This window comes from Camellia sinensis, chromosome 7, assembly GCF_055761805.1.
Source record: "Camellia sinensis isolate YWXY chromosome 7, ASM5576180v1, whole genome shotgun sequence".
In the NCBI taxonomy this organism is placed as follows: Eukaryota; Viridiplantae; Streptophyta; class Magnoliopsida; order Ericales; family Theaceae; genus Camellia; species Camellia sinensis.
Window position 1 is genome coordinate 179,048,282 of NC_138967.1, and position 23,945 is coordinate 179,072,226.

At 36.2% G+C, this 23,945-nt stretch overlaps 2 protein-coding genes across 4 annotated transcripts; one reads left to right on the forward strand and one right to left on the reverse strand.

Annotated features, from left to right (window-relative positions):
- The first annotated feature begins 7,678 nt into the window (after positions 1-7,678).
- On the forward strand, positions 7,679-11,046 carry LOC114257952 (G-type lectin S-receptor-like serine/threonine-protein kinase At4g27290). 3 transcript variants are annotated; one of them, XM_082880008.1, is made up of 7 exons: positions 7,679-9,028; positions 9,179-9,307; positions 9,451-9,575; positions 9,656-9,866; positions 9,979-10,216; positions 10,292-10,442; positions 10,619-11,046. In XM_082880008.1, exons 1-7 carry the CDS (start codon positions 7,753-7,755, stop codon positions 10,925-10,927), a joined length of 2,439 nt encoding a protein of 812 aa, XP_082736134.1. In that variant the 5' UTR covers positions 7,679-7,752; the 3' UTR covers positions 10,928-11,046. The 3 variants fall into 3 exon arrangements, 2 of the variants coding, with proteins under 2 accessions (XP_082736134.1, XP_082736135.1); XR_014336481.1 differs by having other exon boundaries at positions 7,753-9,028; positions 10,375-10,442; XM_082880009.1 differs by having other exon boundaries at positions 7,753-9,028; positions 9,677-9,866.
- Positions 11,047-11,902: 856 nt separating this feature from the next.
- LOC145789045 (G-type lectin S-receptor-like serine/threonine-protein kinase SD1-1) lies at positions 11,903-16,985 on the reverse strand. The gene is made up of 6 exons (XM_082880010.1): positions 16,228-16,985; positions 15,897-16,054; positions 14,326-14,536; positions 13,808-14,045; positions 13,576-13,726; positions 11,903-13,494 (listed from the first exon to the last, which is right to left on the reverse strand). Exons 3-6 carry the CDS (start codon positions 14,357-14,359, stop codon positions 13,189-13,191), a joined length of 729 nt encoding a protein of 242 aa, XP_082736136.1. The 5' UTR covers positions 14,360-14,536; positions 15,897-16,054; positions 16,228-16,985; the 3' UTR covers positions 11,903-13,188.
- Between the last annotated feature and the right edge of the window lie 6,960 nt (positions 16,986-23,945).

The following is a 23,945-nucleotide window of genomic DNA, read 5'->3' on the forward strand; positions in this document are numbered from 1 at the left end:
CTAATTGCATGTAACGATGGTATGTCACTGAGGAGGTTAAATCTCCAGCCATTCCTTCTATCAGTGATACCTGCAAGTGTAAAGGTTAAGCTGAGCTTTTAATGACTCTTGTGTGTTAAGCTGTTGAGCTAAGTATAGCAGGATACTAAAGTAGAGTCACCTATGTGAGTGTGAAGTGAGGCTGCTTCTAGAAGAATTGGGCAGGCCAAGATTCTTTGAAACAACTCGCTGAACCAGGCTAGTGCTCAAGGCCGTATAGGGCACACCAGTGAGAACAAAATGGTGGTAGGAGTAATTCCTGTGTGACATCAGAGAAGGTAGCTTTTGGCTTTGAACCTCTCACAGTGAAAACCTATCGAGTTTACTGGCTGATTAGTGAATAAGACATCTTGAACGGTGTCCGTTTATTGAGTCATTCGGTCAATTTTTATTCATGTGGGGGATTATTGAAAAAAATGGTTTTTTGGTGACTTTAATTAAATATTAAAGTGGGTCCCAACCATCTATTATGTTGGGTCCAAGTGGGTCTAGATACTTTGCAATGAGATCTTTACACCACAAATAGAATGGCCAAAACCATTGAGAATTAAATGAGAAATTGCCCCATGAAGTTAGCTTCATGAAAGAGTTAATGGGGTTTGTAACGTTTGCCTTTATTGCAGAGTTTAATAGTGCATTAATGGGGTTTGTAACTCCTGCCTTTATTGCAGAAGTTAATGGTGCATTAGTGACCAGCCATAAAGGCTGGAGGTTTCTCCTCTCTCCCCTATACATGTATAAATTGAGACCATTCTGTCAAGTCTCAAACACAAAAATTGTTTCTTCTATTCTTTAGTCAGTTTGCCAGAAAGTTCCTACTGTGAGAGAGTGCTGCCACTGTTCTTGTTCGCTAAGCTAGACAGAAAGTGCTTCTGCCGTAACTGGTTTTGACCGTCGTATCCTGGGAGACAGACGCCGAGATTCCTCAAGCACTCGATCCGTGAGGCGGCGAAATCTGTTTTAAGGAAACTGCTATCGTACAGGCTTCGGTTTCTTTTCTTTACACTTTTATTGTTTTGTGTATTTCTGTTAAAATTTAGTTATAATTATCTGCATGCGTTCTTGGTATATAATTTTAATTTCTTCATAAATCTATTTAATTAATTTCACAATTTGAACAATAATATTCTCCGGGGGTGGACCTTGTGGAAGAGTGGCATGGGACAGGACATGAACGACCCAACATTGGGAGACATACCTTCAACACATATGCTGTTAAGATACATAAACATTGGACTTCTTTGCGTTCAAGATCGAATTTTCTTTTATTTGTACCATTTTTTCTCTATCCATATTTTAGTCAATTTCCAATGCATACCCTCAATTACTTTGCAATGTGTTGGAAGTTAAATTTCTGCCTTTTTCACGTTGTGTGATAATTCCAAGATAACTCTTGATGTGATTGCTGTGATAACCTTAACCATATTACATCATCACAAAAATTACATCGTATCATAGCAAAAAGTGTGCGTGCATAATTATGGATGGAGAAAACTGAATTTGTTTACACATTTTTTTTTTTTTTTTAATGTGGATCTCATATCTAAAATGTGTAATTATTTCATTTAAAATTGACGAAAAAAATTAGTATTTTAATCATTATATTCAATGTAAATATATGAATAATGTCTAAAATATCATTTTCATTCAGTTTAATGAGTAAAATACTATTTTTTTATTTGTTTTACTTAACAAAATAGACAAATAATTTAGATTGAAAACAAATCAAAAAATTAGGACCTAAGTTGACAAAATTAAAAAATTAAGATTTACTTTGTTACAAGACTCAAATTTTGAGGTTTTTTTTTTTTTTTTTTTTAAATTATCTACTATAGACTTGACATCAAAAGCTCAAAAATGTGATTAATATAATTTTTTTAAAAAAATTATCTTACTAATTACTACGAAAATATTTTAAACATTTCCCTGAAAAATCCTTATTGTGATTGCAGGTGATAACACCAATTGTCAAAGGCCGACAAGAACAATTGAAGACTTTTTAGGTTCTAACATTAAAGAGAGACTTCTTATAAAATTTTGTTAACACAATCATATAGTCTCAGGAAATAACAAACATATAGACTTTTTTGAGCTTTCTTTATTATTGCATCAAAGTCAAGCCCACCCATCATGACTTGGCCATCCACTCTCTTTTCTTTCAAAATTCATATCTAAATATGTGATCCAAAGTGAATTATTCTTTGTCTCTCAAATAACCAACAAAAACAAGTTGGCATATTGTAAAATATTAGATTTTTTCTTTTTGATTTTTCTTTTTATTTTTAAATTTTTATTTAAATTTATGGTCTAAACTGAAGTACAATATTTATTATGTATTCAATTCAATTATAGTCCCTTTCAACAAGGGCAAGTTGAATTTGATAACCAACTCACACCTTTAATTGGGCACCAAAAGTGGACTGAGTTTTCGTGGAAAATAACAATTCAGGATACATAAAAAATTAGTAAAATATAGGAGGTGCAATTCTTTGTGTGGTGGCGGGGTGCAATTCAAAAATTTGTGGGAGTAAAACTCGAGTTGCACCCTTCTATGTAATTTTTTTTATTTATTGAGATGTAATTTCCCTTAATAGTTATATGACGAGGACAACCACAAACACTAGCACACTAGGAGAAATTATGGTATGAGTCCGAAAATGCCAAATCATATATTTGTTTAATAGTATTTTGTGATATTTCTACCTTTTTCTTATTTATCAGATTATATAATCATTTAACCCCTAATATTAAGTAACACATAATTAACATGAAATTCTAAAAAGACTTAGAAAAATTACTTGCAGACTATACAGCAACTCAAACAAATGAATAATAGAGGGCAAAATTTCCAATGCACACCCTCAATTACTTTGGGTCTGTTTGGTAACGTTTACGTTTTCAGTTTATATTTACAAAAAATTTATAAATTGGTTTTTGTTTATTTTTAGAAAACCATAAACTACAAACGCATTTGGTAATTGACAAAATGTTTCAAAAATTTTAAAAATATAAAAAAGAGTGAGAAATGGTAAGTGGCGGCGAAAGACGATGGTGGAAAGTGGTGACGGTGGGTAGCTGCTGGTGGTGGGTGGGTGGATGGGTGACTGTGGCGGGTGGTAGCGAGTAGTGGGTGACGGTGGCGGGTGGTGGGTGGTAGCGAGTGGGTGGTGATGGCAGGTGGTGAGTGGTGGTGGCAGGTGGGTGGCGGATAGCGGGTGGGTGGTGGATGGTGATGGTGGGTGGCTGGGTGGGTGACGGTGACGGTGGCGGGTAGTGGGTGGCAACGAGTGGGTGGTGGTGGTGGTGGTGGCCGGGTGGTGGTGGTGGCAAGTGGGTGGCGGATGGCTGGTGGTGGTGGGTGGTGGCGGGTGGATGATAGGTGGTGATGGTGGGTGGGTGGGTGATGGTGGCGGGTCGTGGGTGGTAGCGAGTAGGTGGTGATGGTAGTGGTGGCGGATGGTGGGTGGTGGTGGCAAGTGGATGGGGGATGGCGGGTGATAGCGGGTGGTGGCGGGTGGTGGTAGTGGTAGATGGGTGGGTGACGGTGGCGGGTTGTAGGTGGTAGCGAGTGGATGGTGGTGGGTGGTGGGTGGCAGGTGGCTGGTGAGTGGTGGTGGCAAGTAGGTGGTGGTGGGTTGGCTGGTGGTGGATGGTGGTGGCAGGTGGCTGGTGAGTGGTGGTGGCAAGTTGGTGGCGGGTGGTGGTGGCGAGCGCTGGATGGTAGTGACGGGTGGATGGCAGGTGGGTGGTGGTGGTGGTGGTGGCGAGGGATGGGTGGTGGTGGCGAGTGGGTGGCAGGTGGCTGGTGGTGGCAGGTGGGTGGTGTGTGGTGGTGGCAGGTGGGGGTGGGGGGTAGGGGGTGGTGGCGGAAGACAGTGGTGGAAAATTGTGGCAGGTGGTGGCGAGTGTTGGGTGGTAAAAAAAAAAAAAAAAACAGAAAACTCAAAATGAAAACACATTTTTTGTGTTTTCATTTTTTGGCCAAATTTATAAACTGAGATCACTGATTTATAAATCAAAAATTTTACCAAACAAGTTTTTATTTGAGTTTTTTAAAATTTTATAAATATAAATAAAAAACTGAAAACTTAAGTGTTACCAAACGACACCTTTGCAAATGTGTTTGAAGTTACAGCATAATGTGTTTAAGGTTACGACTGAATCATGTTGTGTTGTAATTTTAATAATTTATTGACACATTACTCTTGATGTGATTAGTGTCAATAACTTTAATCACAATGTATCGTAATAAACATTGAATCATAGTGAAAAGAGTGCGTATCACACACAAATTAATTATAGATGGAGGAAAATGATTTTTTTTTTTTGGCTATACAATAGGATGTTAGAGAGTTAGTAGGTTAGATTATAATGAATTTGCTTGTATATTTTTACACAAATAATACACAAAAGATGATTGGTCCAAATTTGTGAACCCTATATTTAAAAAGTATAATGAGTTAGTGGTGCTACATACACCAATTATTATACTATACTAAACACATGTTATAGCATTGCAACTTCAAAACTATAGACCCCATTCATTATATAAATTACAAAGACTCAAAATCAATAAAATTATGTCACATCATCTGTTAGTACACTAATTGATATACTAATTAGTGCGTATAATTTTATTCATAATGACCAATGGTGCTATATACACCAATTACTATACTAATTAGTGTATCAACACATGTTATAACATTACAATTTCAAAACTATGAACCCCATTTATTATACAAATTAAAAGGATTCAAAACCAATAAAATTATGTCACATCATCTTTTAATATACTAATTGATCCACAGGTCTTACTTTTTTTGACCAGTCAAAATGTATGTATAAATACTAAAAAAATATGTGAACAAAATTAGACATGTGGATGGAGAACAGTCAGCAAACTGTACAACTCTTTAAAGCAGATGCTATTTCTCCTATCTAGTCTAGTTTTTTGGGGTGGGTAACTAGTCTAGTTCATTTACATTGTTTTAAGGTTCGTTTGGGTTGTGGGTGGATTTTTTAACTTTTTAATTTTTGTAGTCTGGAGCTAAAAAGTGTCATTTGGAATAGATTTTTTGACTTTTCTGAGAGAAAAAATAAAATAATTATGAATTTAATGTGACATTTTATCCTATTTGATTAAAATAATTTATTTTATCCTATATCACTATTTTAGTCCAAATGGACAACGGGGCTTTAATCATAGAGTTGTAGAATTAGCAGCTTTTCTTAGGTGGAAAAACTTTGGGAAATGCTAGAGAGCTCTAAATCTAGAGCTCTAATTTGAGCTCTAGTGATGTGTCAAAAAAAAAAAAAAAAAAAAAAAAAAAAGCACAAACATCACATCACATCAGGGTGGGTCCCACATTTCCATTAGAGCTATTAGAGCTCTTATATTAGAGCTCTAAAGCATTTTTGAAAAACTTTTATGTTATGATATGTTTGGTTGGCCAAAATAAAAGAAAATATGAATTCCAATATTATAAACCTTATTGTTAGTAAAAAAAATTGCAATTTAAATTAACCTATCGCAATTTTATTGTTGGTAATAAAATTTTAAAAATAATGAAAGTTGATTTCAAACTTCCAAATTAAGCAAAAAATTTAAATTCGTAATGTGAGGCCCACGTGCTCAAATTGTGATTGGGTTTTTCCTTAGATTTTTTTACATGTAAATCTTGTTTGGTGTAATTTATTGAGCTATTTATATATAATTTTTTTATAATAAAAAAAAAAAAACAAGAAGCATGGGTTAGAGTTTGATGTAGGTTTTGTGGGTAACTTATGAGATAAAATAACTTAAATAAATTTAAAAAATAATTATCTAGAAACTAAAAAAAAGTATTTTTGTTTTTTACTTTCTAATTATTAACTTTCCAATTTAAACAACCACCACCCCACTATCCCAGTGGATAGACAGGGTCATTGGAGAAAAAAAATAAAAATAAAAAATTGACCAATCACCGTTCACTGAGGGTGAATAGACTTTCCAGACAGAGAAAGAAGTCAGTTGAGCAAGGCAACCCAAACACCCAACCCAATATATATATATATATATATAAACTAGTCTGTTTATTCATATAATTGTTTTAGTCAATACCTGCTAAATTCATTCAATCCAACACATCAATAATTATATGGGCCCTGCTGGAGATCCCCAGCAGGGGAGACCCCCAGCACCCCCCCCACCTCCACGTGGGGGGCTGGTAATGGCTGGAAATCAAAAAAAAAAAAAAAAAAAAAAAACAGTTTTTTGGCCAATAGGAAGAGACCCCCAGTACCCCCACTGGGGGTCTCATGCATTTTCCTAATTATATATATCAACAGTGATGCATACCCCCAGTGGGGGTCGCACCCCCAGTGAGGTGTCGCACCCCCACTGGCCGAAATTCAAAAAAAAAAAAAAAAAAAGAAAACAGTTTTTTTTTTGGTCAAATGAGGGAGTGCCACCTCACTGGGGGTCGACCCCCAGTGGGTGTATGAGGCATTTCTGTTATATATATAGTAATCATCATAAATTTGAATAATTTAACTTACAAATTTTGAACACCCCAACTCAGCTCCAAACTTTGCACACCCACCTTATAACAGAAAAAGATCATGAGTTAAGTGATTATTAATATTCGATCAATTTAATTTTTTATATAAATAATCTTCTCAACAAATTTTATAATATAAACAGTTCAAATTGTTGAAAAGGGAGTGAGGTGGAGCCACCTAAAGGGCACAACCCGGACTCTTTCTTCCTTGTAATCCATTCACATTATTTTTAATTTTGAATGTAATAGTCTCATACAAAAAAAAAAAAAAAAGTCCATAAAATGAAGTTTGTGGTATATATTTAAAGTTGATGCGATACTTTAAATATATACCATACACTTTATTTTCTAAATACTAACATAACAGTTGACTAAAAAAACTATCTTTACATAAAAGTAAAATAAAATAATATCCAAACTCTTTCAATAAATGTAACTTATGCTAAATTAGAATACAAAATTTTAAAAAAATAAATAAATAACAAATAAAAAATTGATTTCCAGCTCTATCAAGACTATGAGGATGTTATTGTCTTCTTCAAGAACACATGTGAAATATATAATTTTATATATAAATAATTGTTACATAATATACATATAAATATTTAATTTAAAAGCAACAATTTTTAAAATCTATTGGAGAAAAATATGTAGAAATTTAAGTTTTTTTTATTTAAAAATCATTAATTCCAAGTTAATTTATTTAATACTTTTTACATGTGTCTAAAAGATAGACACATCTTTCCCAAATGTCTAAAATGTGTTCAAATCTATTAAAAAAACCAAAATAAAATAAATAATAAATAAAATAGTTAGACATATTGCGGTCAGTTTCTCTTGTTTAAAAAAAAAGTCCAATTAGTACACATTAATATGAATTTGGGAAGGGAAAGATTGAGTACATAACTAACCTTTGGCATATTAAAAAAAAATTAAAATTTAAAAAATTGTGCATTTGTCAAATCTTATTTCTACCATTGAATCAAATGAATTAAACAACAATATCGGTTGTGGTACTAATGTTCATTTTTCAGACTGCACATATACACTAATACAACCTATTTTAAATATATAGAAGTAACATTTGACTGTAATTTAACCTTTCCAGTGCTGATATTAATGCCCAACATTAACATTCTTCAGAAGTCTCTTCTTTTGTCTTGAGAATGCAATGGAGAGCCAAGCTTTCTTCATCTTCTTCTTCTCCTTTGCTTCACTACTTTCCACAACCTTCTTGAAATTCTCCATTGCAGGTGATACCTTAGCTTCAAACCAATCTCTTCGGGACGGCGACACTTTAGTTTCCACCAGCCAAAGTTTTGAGCTCGGCTTCTTCTCTCCCGGCAGCTCCAAATTCCGGTACTTGGGAATATGGTACAAAGCCACCCCAGATACAGTTGTGTGGGTTGCCAATCGAAACAATCCAATAACAGGTTCACAAGGAGTCTTGACTATCAGTGGTAATAGATCACTGGTTCTTCTCAATGGAACACAGAGCATTGTCTGGTCATCTAACCTGTCAAGAGTCGAAGAAGGTCCTGTGGCGCGGCTCTTAGATTCTGGAAATCTTGTTCTGTTTGGCAGGACAGAAACAAATTCTGATAGTTTCCTATGGCAGAGCTTTGATTTCCCGTGCAATATGCGGATACCTGACCTGAAGATGGGAGAGAACAACAGAACAAGTCTAGATCAGTACTTGACATCATGGAAAAGCAGTGACGATCCATCTCCGGGAGAGTTTACTTACAGAGTTGATAATCATGGGTTGCCTCAACTAGTACTTAGACTGGGATCAATAAAAAAGTACCGGACCGGGGTAAAACTCACATTCTTTAATCTTCCCTTGTACAACAATCCGGCATTTAAAACAATGCTGGAGTTCAACAGCAATAGATTGATATATATCTATGAACCATACAACAGCTCTGTCTTTACAAGATTAACACTAAACGAGTCGGGGTTGCTTCAACGCTATATACTGAACAAAAAGAACACTTGGGATCTTATGTTCACGGTTCCACGTGACCTGTGTGACAGTTATGGATATTGTGGTCCTAATGGTATTTGCAGAATCTACAAATCACCGTTGTGCGAGTGTTTGAAGGGGTTCATTCCAAAATCCCAACAAGAATGGGATGTTCTTGATTGGTCCAGTGGATGCGTAAGAAGCATGCCATTAGATTGCCAGAATGGAGAAGGGTTTGTGAAGGTTGTACAGGTCAAGTTGCCTGACCTGTTGGAGTTTCGGTTAAACATAGGTATGAGCGTCAAGGAATGTGAGGATGAGTGTTTGAAGAACTGTTCTTGTATAGCTTATGCTAATTCAAACATTAGCGGAGGTGGCAGTGGTTGTTTGATGTGGTTTGGGGATCTGATTGATACCCGGGAGAGCTTCGAAGACAATAGTGACCAAGATATCTACATACGCTTGGCAGCTTCAGCAATAGGTTAGTGCATGGCTATGATCTACCAGGTTTCTCTTAACCTTCTAAACTCCTCAATACTTCAGCCCTGTGTTACTTGGAACATGAATCGTTTTGGTATTCTCTGTTTCAGAATTTACCTAGTACTTCAGTTCTTGATATTCTCTGTTTCAGATTCAATTCATGATTCAAATAATAAGAAAAGACTTGTGAAGATCTTACTGCTATCAGCAACTTTAGGAATACTTACCTTGGGCACAGTATGTGGGTGCATAATAATGAAGATAAAAGCAAAGAGAAGAGGTAAGCGTTCTTATCCACTAAATATTCTTCTAATAATCGTTTCTGAGTTAAATCATAGATCCCAAGCATTAAACTATTACATAAAAATCATGTATAAAGAATTTCCCAAAAAAAAAGGTTAACCCGACTAGCCCTGTTAACAGCTCTAAATGGGAAGAAAGAAAGCTTGGAATTACCTTTATTTGATTTCACAACTATTGCTGCTGCTACAAGCAACTTCTCTGACGCAAATACGATTGGAGAAGGTGGCTTTGGTCCTGTTTATAAGGTAAGAGATGATATGTTCAGTCGTGTAGTTAAGAATAGATCATATTGTATTGTTGTGCACCTTATATATGACACCTACAGGGCAAATTGTCTACGGAACAGGAAATAGCAGTGAAAAGGCTGTCAAAAGGTTCGGGACAAGGTCTAGAAGAGTTCAAGAATGAAGTTACCTCAATTGCCAAACTTCAACATAGGAACCTTGTCAGGCTTCTTGGATGCTGCATTCAAGGAGAAGAAAGGATGTTAATCTATGAGTACATGTGCAACAAAAGTTTAAATTATTTTATTTATGGTTTGTGCCTCTAAACCCTTCATATTTGGATTTGTTCGGTCACCTGCATATCGCTTTCCTACATGGTCACTATTGCATCTTAAAATTTACGAAGGGTCAAAATGATGTGCAGATCAGAATAGAAGTGCATTACTGGCTTGGCAAAAGAGGTTTGACATTGTTATGGGGATTGCACAGGGACTTCTGTATCTCCACCAAGATTCTAGATTAAGAATAATTCACAGGGATCTCAAAGCAAGCAATATTCTGCTAGACAATGATCTGATTCCAAAAATTTCAGATTTTGGCTTGGCAAGAATTTTTGAAGGAGAACAAATTTGTGCAAAAACAAAAAGAGTCATTGGAACATAGTAAGTTGTATTTACTTAAAACTAAATCAAAATTTTCTATCATTCAGAAGACTTTATAGTTGCAAATTCTTGCAGTGGCTATATGTCTCCAGAGTACGCAATTGACGGGAAATTCTCTGTGAAATCTGATGTATTCAGTTTGGGTGTGCTTTTGCTAGAAATAGTGAGTGGCAAAAGGAACAGAGGTTTTCATCATCCTGATCACCACCACAATCTTCTAGGGCATGTAAGTACTAGAAACAATAAAATAGTTATCTCTCTCTATAGATATATCTGTGTATATCAATCTATCTATCCGTGGCTATCTAACTTGATGCATATATACTGTTTCTTGAGGATGACAAAATATATGTTCTGTGAAGAAAATAAATAAACTAAGTGCATGGTTTGCAATTACTTTAGGCATGGTTGCTGTGGAATGAAGACAGGGCTTTGGAACTAATGGAAGCATGTTTGAAGGATTCATGTGTTGAATCTCAACTACAGAGATGTATTCAAGTGGGCCTATTATGTGTTCAGAAACTCCCACAAGACAGGCCGGCAATGTCATCTGTAGTGTTCATGTTGGGAAATGAGGAAGCAATATTGCCTCAGCCTAAACAACCCGGTTTCTTCATTGAAAGAAGTTCCATTGATACAGATACTGCAACAAGAAGTGAAGAATTTTATATGAATGGTGAAGTAACCATAACAATATTGGATGCTAGATAGAATGTTCATCGCAGTTGTTAATATGATTTTAGAAATAGAAGTTATTTCAACTTCAGAATTTTTGTGGATTTCATTTTATTTCTTAAAACCACGGAGCTCAAAAATTTTCTATTTATTTATAATTTGGTTTCAAATATCAAAGCACTCTCCTCTATAATAAGATACAGTAAGTCCCATGGACTTTCTGCAAGTAAATTAAACACCAAAACATGATATGAGAAGCATGTAGATTTTCTGATGAGCCTAATTTATAATGTGACTGCGTCAATAACTAAAATGTAGGACAAAGCCTGATCAAGTATTGGCTCAGCACAAGCATTTCCAGTACCCAACTTTACATAAAGACTGTTCCATGGAAAAAAGTTTGTCATTGTGATTGGTTTTTGGCATGGTTTCAGTTCTTAAGTCCTGTAAAGTGGGCCAAAATCAAATCTAGACAAGCTTGTCAAGCTAGCTCTTCTAGAAAATTCAAGGATAGTGTTCTACTAGTTCAAAAATGAAATTTTTAGGGAAGAAGATCCCCCAAGTATCATCAGAAAAATAAAAGAAAAGATTCCACTTCAACCAACCTCGAACAATCTTCATAGAAATTAACCAAGTTATTACTAAAACAATATAATTCATAGCTCAAATCACCTGAACAAAGGCTTGATTCCAATTACTTGGGGGTTTAGAACTACATAAAACTAAAATGACAAAAAAAAAAAAAAAAAAAAAAAAAAAATCAGGAGAACAAAGAGTTTCTTATAACTATATACCAAAACTAAGTAATATTTCAGTTTGAAATTAGTGGTATACCAATGTCACTTCCATCAGATATGAATACGTGGTTATGCTTCTGTAGTTAAAAACATCTTGACAAGTCACACTAATTTCCACTGCATACAAATATAAATACATATTCACAGTGATTTCTTGAACATCAATTTTATACCATGATATTTTTACAAACATCAATTGTGCAAAGGACAATTTGATGACAATGCAGAGCTACAGGAATGAGGCTAATTAGCAATATCAACAGCAGGTTTCCAGAAATTAAAATGGTCGAGAGAGAGAGAGTAGACAACATATGTATGAATATGTAAAAAACACACATATACACAAAATGTCAACACACACATAAGCACATTATGAGAAATTATATTTGAGAGTTCAAGAAAAGGATGGCAAACCGTAATTGCAGAATCAAAGTGTCCACTTCTGCAATTTGCAGTCTGTTCGGTCAATCTACATTTTTCCTTTCAGTTTGGTTGCCGAGAAACTAGCAATAAAGGAAGGGTGGAAACCTTTCATCGGCAGGCCCAATGAATCCAACAAACGGTGTTGTGTCAACTGTGTTGCCAATGCTGGAACAGCATTCTGTTTTGGGTTGGGCATTGCTATTTTAAGGAGATTTTTTTTTTTTTTTTTTTTTTTTTTGTAACCAAACCAAATCAAGCCTTAAGTCCCATCAAATGGAATCGGTTACATGAATTCTTCTTCTCCACTCGACTCTATCAAAGGCCATTTGGTTATTCAAATTAAAGATATTCATATCTCTATTTACTACACTAACCCATGTCAATCTAGGTTTGCCCCTTCCCCTAACAGTTCCCTCTACCATCATTGCATCGCATCTCTTTACTACTGCTTTTGTTGGTCTCCGTTGTATATGATCAAACCATTTCAATCTATTTTTTCTCAGCTTATCTTCTATCAGTATTACTCCTACCCGTTCACGAATATACTCATTCCTAACTCTGTCTTTTCTAGTCTTGCCGTACATCCATCTTAGCATCCCCATTTCAGTAACACTCATCTTATCTAAATATTGTTTCTTAGTTGCCCAACTTTTTTTGTTTTTTTTTGTTTGTTTTTTGTAATTTCAGAAATAAAAATAATGAAATTTCATTATTGCCTATGATTTTTATTTTTTGCACAAACAAAGTTTCAAAAAATTTAGAAAAAATCTTTTATATGTATCACACAAAATTTTATTAATTATGATGATAACCAATGAAGGTTTGCAAGGCCAAGTAAACAAGAAACAATGACTAATCATAGCATCCATCTTGTAGATAGGTATAAAATCTAACTAAATCCACCTAAACTCCAATGATTATAGGACTTTCCAAACTAATCCCAAATGTAATTCAAGTGAAAATTACAAAAAGGGGAACTGGTTTATACAACTTAAACTATCTTTGAATTCAGTAAAGATTTTCATTTTGTTTAATAGGTTTTGGGGCATATAGTTTACATCAACACAATGTATGTTTCTATCGAGCATCTAACAGAGTAATGGTGATTTCATTGGCTGAAATTGTTGCATCCTTGCTTGACGAACAACCTGCCTCATGAATATTCCTTTCAGTAAAGAAGCCAGGCTGTTTGACCTGAGGCAATGCACCTTCACTACCCAACATCAGAACCACAGATGACATGCTTGGCCTATCCTCTGGACATTGTTGCACACATAAAAGACCCACATGGATTGATCGCAACACTTCATTTAGGTAGCATGAGTCCCATAGAGCCTCATCAATTAATTCCAACGACCTACCTTCTTTATAGAGTCTCCATGCCTGAACAATCCATTACAATATTAACAGTACTTCTTGGAAAACATACATATGCAACGATAGCTTTAAGCTTCGTACACTTACATGCCCAAGTAGGTTGAGGCGGTGACCTAGATGATAGAAACCTCTGTTTCTCTTCCTACTCACAATCTCCAGCACCAAAACACCAAAGCTGAATACATCAGATTTTACTAAAAATAGCCCATCCACTGCATACTCTGGAGCTATGTAGCCACTGTAGAGAAACGATAAATGAAGAACCAAATTTTGAAGCAATATAAGTGGATTAGACGAAACATGTTATGGAGATTCTTACCGTGTTCCAACCACTATGTTTGTATTTGCTTGTGTCTCATTTCCTCCTAACCTTCTAGCCACTTCGAAGTCAGATATTTTTGGGTTCATGTCAATATCCAGCAAAATATTACTAGCTTTGAGATCTCTATGAACAATTCTCAGTCTGGAATCTTGATGAAGATATAAAAGTCCTCGAGCAATCCCATTAATAATGTGGAAGCCCTTCGACCACTTTAGTAATGCGCTTCGGGTTCGATCTATTTTTTTGGGTCTAATTTAGTCCTTGCTCTTGCTAATTAGATGCATGAATTTTTTAAAAATCCCAATTTTTCTAGAAGACAAAGCTCATGCAAATGCACATGTAATAACAACCACATATAATTTTGGTCCCATTACCAAATAATTCAAAAGGTTTATATGGAACAAAAAGTATAAAAAAGAAAAAACAGAAAGAAAGAAAGATTGTTGGTTGGTCCAAGGGTGGAAGAGATGTGCTATACCAAAAATTGAAGTATTATAGTTTCAAGAAAGCCATACCAAAAATAAAAAAGCCCAGACTTTTGTTGGGCATGTATTCATAGATCTACATCTTTTCTTCTCCTTGAATGCAACATCCTAGAAGCTTCACGAGATTTCGGTGCTGAAGTTTAGCAATACAGATGACTTCATTCTTAAACTCATCAAGTCCTTGGTTAGAATTCTTTGAGAGCCGCTTCACAGCTATTTCTTGTCCTCCTTCTAGTATACCCTGGGAATTACCAATATAATTTATAGACTGTTCTTCCCTTAGAACTTAAAAGAAACCACTTTTATTGCCAGTCTTATTATTTATATCTTTTACATTTTTGTGTGTCGCTCTGGCTGACATTGGTTCAACAGGAACAGTCATGACCAGTGATTTATGTAACAACGTTACCAAACACATACTTCAAAGACATAATTACACAGATTTATAAAGTTTCATATGTGAGAAAAGATGCATAAAACCAATTGTAAACTTAGAAAATAGAAGGAAAAATATACTATGTGATGCCAAATAACACCTAGGTTGTGTGATAAGGAAAGGGTAGATAATGTATTACTTTGCATGAGTGAGTATGGACAGGTGGAGGGGAATTACAAAGTTAGAACTTCTCTACAAGATTTTAAAGGTTAGTCTCAATAATTTTTCACATATAAATATATAAATTATTATTTGCTACATAGAATATTCAACTAGAATAAACAATCATTTTTCCATATTTTTCATATAGAATACTTAACTAGATAATGACATTTTTGAAATAAATGCTCATCGATTGGTATTTTGATTTGAAATGATAAAATTCAAATCAATCACATCATTTGTATATCTTTTCAATATAATTTTTGTTCCTTTATGTCATTACTAAAAAAATAAAAAAATAAAAAAATAAAAACAAAGTCCCAACCTATAACTGAATAGTCATTCAAGAAAGTGAAAAAAATGAAAGATTAGCCATCTAAATAAGCTTGTTGGTGAGCCAATTTCTTGCTTTTGAATAATGATGATGTTAGTTCGCTAAGAACAATACCTACTCAATTTCTTTTTTTTTTTTACTAGAACCTGTACTGGTATTTAATTATCTTATTTTATAGAGAGAAGCAATTAATTATTTACCCTTCTTATCTTATGCTACAATATTCAGAAGAGGGATTACTATTTCCCTTATTTGTGGACATATAGATCGTTTAGAATCAGTAGCATGATAAGGTAGAATAGATTCTGAAGGAGTACAACAATTTTAGGTTTTATTTAGGCTTCATTTATGAGTGAATTTGAAATGAAAAATAATTAAGGTTAAAATTTATAAAATCATAGGCAAGTTAATTATTGGACATAGATGACAATTATAAAGTGTAGGATTGAATAAAAGATAACTTGGAAGAACTAAAAAGAAAGAAAGAACTCACTAGAAAGCAAGCTACTTTCGAAACCTTGAATTAATACTTGGTCCGAACCGGATAGAAAATTCCATACTAATTTTATTAAGATCCTTGTTTGAGTAGAATAAAATAGAAGGATTTCAAATAACTATATTCAGTATCAAGTTGTTATAGATTGCACAAGTGTGTCTTTACATTGTTACCTTGTAAACAGGTCCAAATCCACCCTCTCCAAGCTTGTTGTCCATTGGAAAGTTATTTGTGGAATTAGCTATTACAGCTAAGTCAAACAATGGTAACTCCAGATCTTCCTTCTGGCTTTTGTCATTGTAACCTTCTTCAGAGTTGAGCATCAGATTTCCTGTAATGCAGGGATGAAGTGGATGCAAATGAGATGAGTAGATCTAACAAAGTAATATACCATTACCGGGAAGAACACATCAACACATAATACAGAATATATATATTTGTGTGCATATCTTTTCTTTTTGTCTTCTAAATTAAGTTTACCACATAATTACTAATCTCACATACCTTCTCTGTTCAGCTGTAAATTCTTCTTCTTTTTTCGGAGATGCAAGGTTATGCTGATACCCAGCAGAAGAAGTCCAAATAATAATGCCAAGATCACTCCAACTGTCTTTTTTTTCTTGCCACTCAAGCCAACTTGGTGAACTGTTGAATCCTCAATTCATTTAAAGCAATGGTTAATTCATTCAGGTAATACAACCATGAGATTACAAACATATGTATAATGTCAATTGCTATATATATAATTAGAAAATAAGTAACAAAATACATTCAACCAAGGCTAGTAACATAAAGAGGTCAAGCCAGGCCTTAGTAGATTCTGTGATGCAGTCACTTTTAACCATGATTGGTATTAAGGGAAGCTGCATTTGAAGGAGAAACCTGACTTTAATTTATGAACATTACTATACACTCGGTAGAAGAGGTTATCAATTTTTCAAAGTGCTAGGGGCTCTGCAAGTGGCCAAGCTGTAGTTGTTGCCTCTTGACTTTACAACTGCTTTGTCGGAAAGTTTGCAAGCCTGGTTTACTTTAATTTATACGCTTCACAGTTAAACCAAAGGTACAACTTAGGAATAGAACTTTATCTCTGCTTCTGATTCTAGATTTTCCCCTATGAAGTCTTCTCCCAACTGCAGCTGAGTGCACTTTATATGGGTGGTGTCATGGTATGGTGGTGTGTGTAGCGGCAAAAATTAACATGTGGGGTAGAAAATTCAGCGCAGTCATGTGTTCTAATGGTATGCAGTCATGTGGTTTGGCTAAATTACATATACCCCCCTCGAGGTTTGGCTAAATTACAAATACCCCCCTGAGGTTTGAGAAATTACAAATTTCCCCCTGAATGCTACATTTGCATAACAAATTAGGGGATAATTTGTTATGAAATTTAAACCCCAGGGGGGAAATTGTTATGAAAATACAAATCTTAGGGGGCGGGATGTAATTTTCGAAACCTCAGGGGGGTATCTGTAATTTAGCCAAACCTCAAGGGAGGTATATGTAATTTGCCCTTAAAAAAAATATTCCAACACCAATTCCAAACACCCAGCTCCACCACTTCAATCACCCAAACCTAATAAATATAACCTCAAATAAATTAATATTTTTTTGTATTACATACACACACAAAAGCCCCACCATATTAGATTAATTTATTTCCTTAATATCCAAGTGACCAAACCATTCAACCCAACTTTATAGCCAAACATACCCTTACCCATGATACAAAACTCCACTGTTTCTATTACCCACCCAAAGTTACACTTACATGTTGCACCTAATTTTCAAAACCTAAGCAGGCACCTACAAATCTTCCAAATCCCCATAATGCATTGATTGTTTAATTCCTCAACATAAACTTAATAATCAACAATACAAGAAGATTTTTACCTCAACCAATGGGTGTCCCAATATCACCCAACGTGCTGCCTCCAATTCCTATTTCTTTTTTTTTTTTCTTTTACCTTTTAAATCCCTTGCCGCCTCTAAAACCCTCCATAGCAATTCACCAGCCTCTGTTTTGTTTGTTTCTCCATTTTCTCCCCCTTTCCTAGGACTTAAAGCCACAACATGTGGGCTTATTAACCTAATTTCTCAAAATTACAAAATTGCCCATCTAAGTAATAGAAATTATAATGCTATCTCATAACTAATTCTTTGATATTATTAAATGACCTACATAAATTAATTTAATTACTAATCTATCCAATAAATAATTCTACACACAACTTGGGTTTTACATCATCTACAAAATCCACGAAAGCAAACAAATCGGGGTTCACCCTCCCCGATACCCAACTATACAGAACCTCAAACAACCTGTGCTCTAACCATGATAACGAACGAGCAACCCCCTGAAAGGTACAACGATTCCACTCTAACCAAACCAACCACATTAAGCACAAAAGGGCCAAAGCCCAAGCCCTCCTATGCTGCTTCCCAACTAGATCGCCTCCCTACATAAAGAGAACCTCCAGAGCCCCTTTTTGCAGGACCCACACAACACCAAAAGTAGAAAAAAATAAGTGCCACAACCGAGATACTGCCGGACAATGAATAAACAAATGATCATCACCCTTAAAGGAACAACTATCACCCAAACATGTCGTCAAGGGAACTCCTTCTGCATACGCCCCTACAAAACCTGATAGTAAGATGATTACCAAAAAAAACCTTCTGAACCCAACCCAACAACGCCCCCCCACACCAAAACATCATCCCCCACCCCCCCACCCGACACCCCACATAAGAAACCCAATAAGTCCACAAATTGCCCAACCTTGCCTTTTGTTCAGAGTTTGTTATCAGTGCACTGCCAACTTCTTTATTACCATAGATGTTCGGACATCTCATCATGTGCAACTTCAATTAGGGGCTTATGTATGAGATAAAACGGAAAATCATTTGATTCTATTGATTTAACAAACCAAAATTTTGAAAGAGGCTTGCTATAAGTATTTCACCAAGAGTATTTCAATGGATGGCTAGGATTAAACCAAGCTATGGTGTGGCCCACATTCAAAATAAATCATTGACTTCAAATACACTTTTTGTGATTCATTTTGTGTTCGTAGCATTAGTTTTTTTTTTTTTTTCTTTCTGTTTCATTAATTTTCTAGGCATCCAAACTGATCCCCCATTTAACTCAAGTGGAAAATAGAAAATGGGGAACTGGTTTATACAACTTAAACGGTCTGTGATTGCAGTAAAGATTTCGTTTTATTTAATAGGTTTTGGGGCATATAGTTTACATCAACACAATGCGTGTTTCTATCTAGCATTTAACAGAGTACTGGTGATTTCATTAGCTGAAGCTATTATATCCTTGCTTGACGAACAACCAGCCTCAAGAACATTCCTTTCAGTGAATAACCCAGGCTGTTTAGCCCAGGGCAATGCACCTTCACTACCCAACATCAGAACCACAGATGACATGCTTGGCCTATCCTCTGGACATTGTTCCACACATAAAAGACCCACATGGATTGATTGCAACACTTCATTTAGGTAGCATGAGTCCCATAGAGCCTCATCAATCAATTTCAATGACCTATCTTCTTTATAGAGTCTCTATGCCTGAACAATCTATTACAATATTAACAGTACTTCTTGGAAAACATACATATATAACAATAGCTTTAAACTTCGTACACTTACATACCCAAGGAGGTTGATGTGGTGATCTGGATGATAAAAACCCCTGTTTTTCCTCCCACTCACATTCTTTAGCCCCAAAACACCAAAGGTGAATACATCCGATTTATTGAAAATAGCCCATCCATTGTGTTAGGTCCCTTGTTCTTGTCAATCCCGCGAACAACTTTGTTAATTGAGTTGTAATGAGTTCGCTCGAGCGAAGGAGACCTCGCTCGAGCGAAGGACTGCGTCTGGCAAAAACCTGAAAGAGATAAATGTGCGCTCGAGCGAAGAACTGCATCTGCATCAAAACTTGAAAGAGTTGATTGCTTGCTCAAGCGAAGGTTTCGTGGCTCGAGCGAAGGCACTTATGGAAATCACACGAGATAAGGTTCTCGCTCGAGCGAGAGAAGCCTCGCTCGAGCGAGCTTCAGAATTTAGGATTTCTATAAGTAGTTGGTTTTCTCCAAAAACTAGGATTACTCTTCAGATCTACTTTGAAGTTTTCTAAGGTTTTCTTCTGGAGAGTTTTTTGTGAGTTTTCCTTGATAAAATTGAATGAGTATTAAACTCATGAATTGAGAAGCACCTATGAAGGAGATTGATCGAATACATACAAGAGTGTTATTCTTCGGTGGATTCCGAAGATTCAAACGTAGAGTTTCAAAGGCGTTTGATTCTGTATGGTGTCATTGATTCGACAAGTGACGTTGTGGATTCAACTTCAGGTTGATCGGTTCCGAGACGAAGGTTTGGTGAAAGAGTTACACAAGGTTTGAAGACAAATTGACTGGGTTGGATAATTTGTGTGTTATCTTTATAATCTTTCTTTCTTCAGTAGTGGATTGATTAGTGGCGTTTTGCCCGTGGTTTTTTATTACAATTGAAGTATAGCGACCCCGGTATTCCCTGTTATTGTTTAACTGTAATCCGGACTCGGTTCCGTAGATTCGTTGTTGTCTTATCCTCATTTTGATCCCTTACTCTTTGTTGTAGAGCCTTGGGTTGTGTTGGGCAAGTTGGGAATAAGTTGGCTGTGTTTTAAAGCTTTGAATCTTTGCCCAGGTTTTGGTCTCTCCGCTCGAGCGGTGATTTGACGCTCGAGCGGGATTTTGTTGTTGCCTTTCCGCTCGAGCGGCAGTTTGGACGCTCGAGCGTGAATTTCCTTCTCTCAGCATTTTGGACGTCTGTAGAAAATTCTGGGAGAGTGCATCCGGCGCTCGAGCGGATCTTTGGACGCTCGAGCGTGAACCTGTGTCTGACGCTCGAGCGGGGTGATGTACGCTCGAGCGGACCTGTTTTTATATCAGTCCGTGAAATCACTTTTTGAATCACTTTTTGATTTCCTTTCTCTCTCTTACTTTTCCGAAAAAGCCATTGGAGAGCACCTCACTCTAAAACCTAACTTCTCTCTTAGGATTGATCTAGCTAGAGTGTTTTCCTCACCTTTGGGCCTTTGTAAGAAGTGTGTTGATCGTCGAGGGCTTCGTTGTGATCCAAGAAATTTGGGATTTGGAGCACTTTGATTTCGGGTCATCTTCCCTATTTGAGTTTTCCATTCGAGGTAGGGATTCTCCTTGTTCTTTTTTCAATACTCCGTCTATAGATAGGCATGTGGTAATTTTTGTATTGCATGAAAATTGTATCATGTTGGATTTGTTTGAAAATCATGAAATAAACCTAGGGTTGATGGTATGGAGAATGGTTTTGGCTTCATTGATTGTTGTCTTGGCTAATTAAAATACAAATTTAGCATGTTGTAGTTAAATGAAGAAAAGCCCTAAATTATATTTTGGTTGGGTGAATTAAAATGGGGATTGTTGACCATTGTGTGTAAATCTCTTTTGTCAAAATGAGAGTGGTAAGGGTGTTAATGCCTAAGGGATTAACCATGGCTTTAGAGTTGATTTTATGGAAACAAGATTAATGGAGTCGGTTTTGTGATAACAAAAAGGAAATGAAATCGTTTTTGTGAAAATGAGGGAAGTGTTTTCGAAATAAGTTTGAAAATTGGATTGTTGTATCTTGGGTGTTGAACACACATGTAGAAGTTGTATCTTTAACTACCATGTTAATATTGTTGTTGGGTTAGTGATTCATGATATTTGAGTCTTTTAATAGATGTACTAACTATATGCATCTCGAGGTTTTGTCCTTGGTCATCGGTGGAGGATGACACGGTGGTGTAGAATTGTCGGGTCTGCATTTTACCATTGATTAATTGAACATCGTATGTGATGAAGTGCTAGACACATTATATATATGTATATTTGCTCGAAAGGAGATTGTCATGTGTTCATATACTTTAACACATTGCTGGCGTCTTGATAGTTTATGTATATGCATTATACGTGTTGGTTATGCCTTGATGTGCTGTGATTGTTGGTGTTATACCCCGCGCTTAGAATCAAAGGTACCGTTACCTTCCAGCTAGCGCCTGGAGAACTGACCGCGCTAATAATCGGAGGCACCATACCCTTCCAGCTAGCGCCTGGTAAACTGGCTTGTTGTTAATGTTGTTGAGTGGGGTGTATTGTTGGCTTACTACGCACATGGCTAGTAGAGCGAAGTTGGTTGTAGTTATTTCAGTATATCTTTGGCTTACTACACACATAGCTAGTAGAGCAAAGTGGGATTGTTGTTGTTTCGTTGTAACTGAAAATATCAAGGATTCGATTGGTTACAGTTCGGAGGACCGAGTTACTCCATTGGTTGATTGTATACATGTTGGTGGGTTGCAAAATTTATATTTTTACAAAGATATGCATGTATAGTTATGATAGTAATGGAAATAAACCAAAATGTCATTTTTGTCTTTTGGAAAGTGTGGAGGAGAACGAATGTTTTATAGATAAACATGTTTGAAAAGGTACATCTGAGTATGTATAGGAATTGGAAGAGAGTATCTGGCTTAGTGAGATTACTTCCTAAGTATTTGTTAATGTTATGAAAGATTGGGAATGGGGGTCAATGAAAGGAAAGACAAACCACTTGTAGCGTTGAATGAAACGGTTGTTTTCGAGAAAAGTTCCTACATATATATTTTGTATAAACTATCACATTACTATTCTAGTATGAGAATGAGTGTTCATGATCATAGCTATCTGTAAGTTGTTATTGTTGAGGATCATGTTGAGTTCCCTACTGGACTATATGTTCATCCCACGTTGTTGAATCTTTTTCAGGTATTAAGCAGGTTGAGCTGCAAGATTGGATATACTTATTTACTGGCCACGGGGCCTCAGTTATGTTGGCGGAATGCCATTGTTGTAAAAGGGTTACACCCTTCTTCTTGTACCTTAAGTGATGTAAGCCCAAGGGCAATTTATTAAGTATGTTCATGTAATATTTACTTTGCATACGAATGAGAGTATTGTTAATCACTTCTACGAATCGAATGTATGAGTTATTTCCGCATGTTATCATTGAAATTGAATTAAGTTAATGAATTTGGTAATGACTTCGAGTAATAAAAAATGGGGCGTGACAACTTGGTATCAGAGCGAGCTGGGTTTGAATACTTTGGGCTCGTGGGAAGTGGTTTTTACCACAGTGGGTTTACTACATATTGTGAGGACGTTGCATATAGATATCCTGAAAGTTAGGACTTATGTGTTGCATTTATGTGAGCATGGGATTCAGTCTCCTGGATAATATTCATAGCCGGTGAACTTACTTTGAGGTCCTTTTGTAAACACGCCTGATCAACGTGGTTTCTGATAGGAATTCCTTGAGAGTTCCGGGATGAGTAGCTATCTTTGTGGACTTGATTCGATTATGTGTTTATATGTTTAGATGATTATATGTAATAGAGATGTAAATTTTTAGACTAAGTGTGTCTTGTAACTTAACGGTAGTGGAGTATGCCTCGGAGAAGGCTATTGTGTTTTGCGCTAAGTGTGTTTTGCCTTCGTGCTTAATAGGATGTCTACAAGAGGGAGTAGAGGTCGGACGAGTAGTAGGAGCGCCGGGAGAGGCACAACAGTTCCTTTAGTACCTGCCGTTGCAACATCGGCTGTCGGCGAGAACATCGTACGTGAGATTGTGAGAGCAGTGCAAGACGCCCTAGCTCGCACTGAGGGCGGCAGCGGGCATGCTCTCAAGCTTACTAAAGAGTTTTTCCGCTCCGGCCCACCAGAGTTTGTGGGGGAGGCTAAACCGTTGGAGGCAGAGAGTTGGTTGGAGCAGATTACCAAGACTTTTGATATGCTCAGAGTCGAAGATGAGGAGTTGAGGGTTTCTTTGGCGACTTTTCAATTGAAGGGCGATGCGAGTTATTGGTGGAAGTATGCTAAGAATAATGAGGGTAGCACGTGGGTTGCTTTTACCGAGGCCTTTTTGGTCAAGTATTTCCCTCCTTCTGCTCGGGAAAGGTTGAGGGATCAGTTTTTGGAGTTGCGTCAGGATGATACTCCTGTGGCATAGTTTGAGATGCGGTTTGCTTGCTTGTCGAGGTTTGCTCCAGAGTTGGTGGCAACAGAGGAGCGTCGTTGTTGTGAGTTTGAAAGGCGGTTGTGTTTCGATATTCGGGAGAAAGTAGCTGGATCCTTTTGGAAGGAATATTATTATTTAGTTGAGGCAGC

Bases quoted from the DNA above. Each gene is read 5' to 3' on its own strand.
- LOC114257952 (XM_082880008.1), top strand. From the start codon at position 7,753: ATGGAGAGCCAAGCTTTCTTCATCTTCTTCTTCTCCTTTGCTTCACTA. The intron at 9,029-9,178 runs GTTAGTGCATGG...TCTCTGTTTCAG, and splicing joins CTTGGCAGCTTCAGCAATAG to ATTCAATTCATGATTCAAAT. The intron at 10,217-10,291 runs GTAAGTTGTATT...AAATTCTTGCAG, and splicing joins AAAAGAGTCATTGGAACATA to TGGCTATATGTCTCCAGAGT.
- LOC145789045 (XM_082880010.1), bottom strand. From the start codon at position 14,359: ATGCCCAACAAAAGTCTGGGCTTTTTTATTTTTG. The intron at 14,046-14,325 runs GTATGGCTTTCT...CCAAAAAAATAG, and splicing joins TCTGGGCTTTTTTATTTTTG to ATCGAACCCGAAGCGCATTA. The intron at 13,727-13,807 runs GTAAGAATCTCC...GTTTCTCTACAG, and splicing joins AACATAGTGGTTGGAACACG to TGGCTACATAGCTCCAGAGT.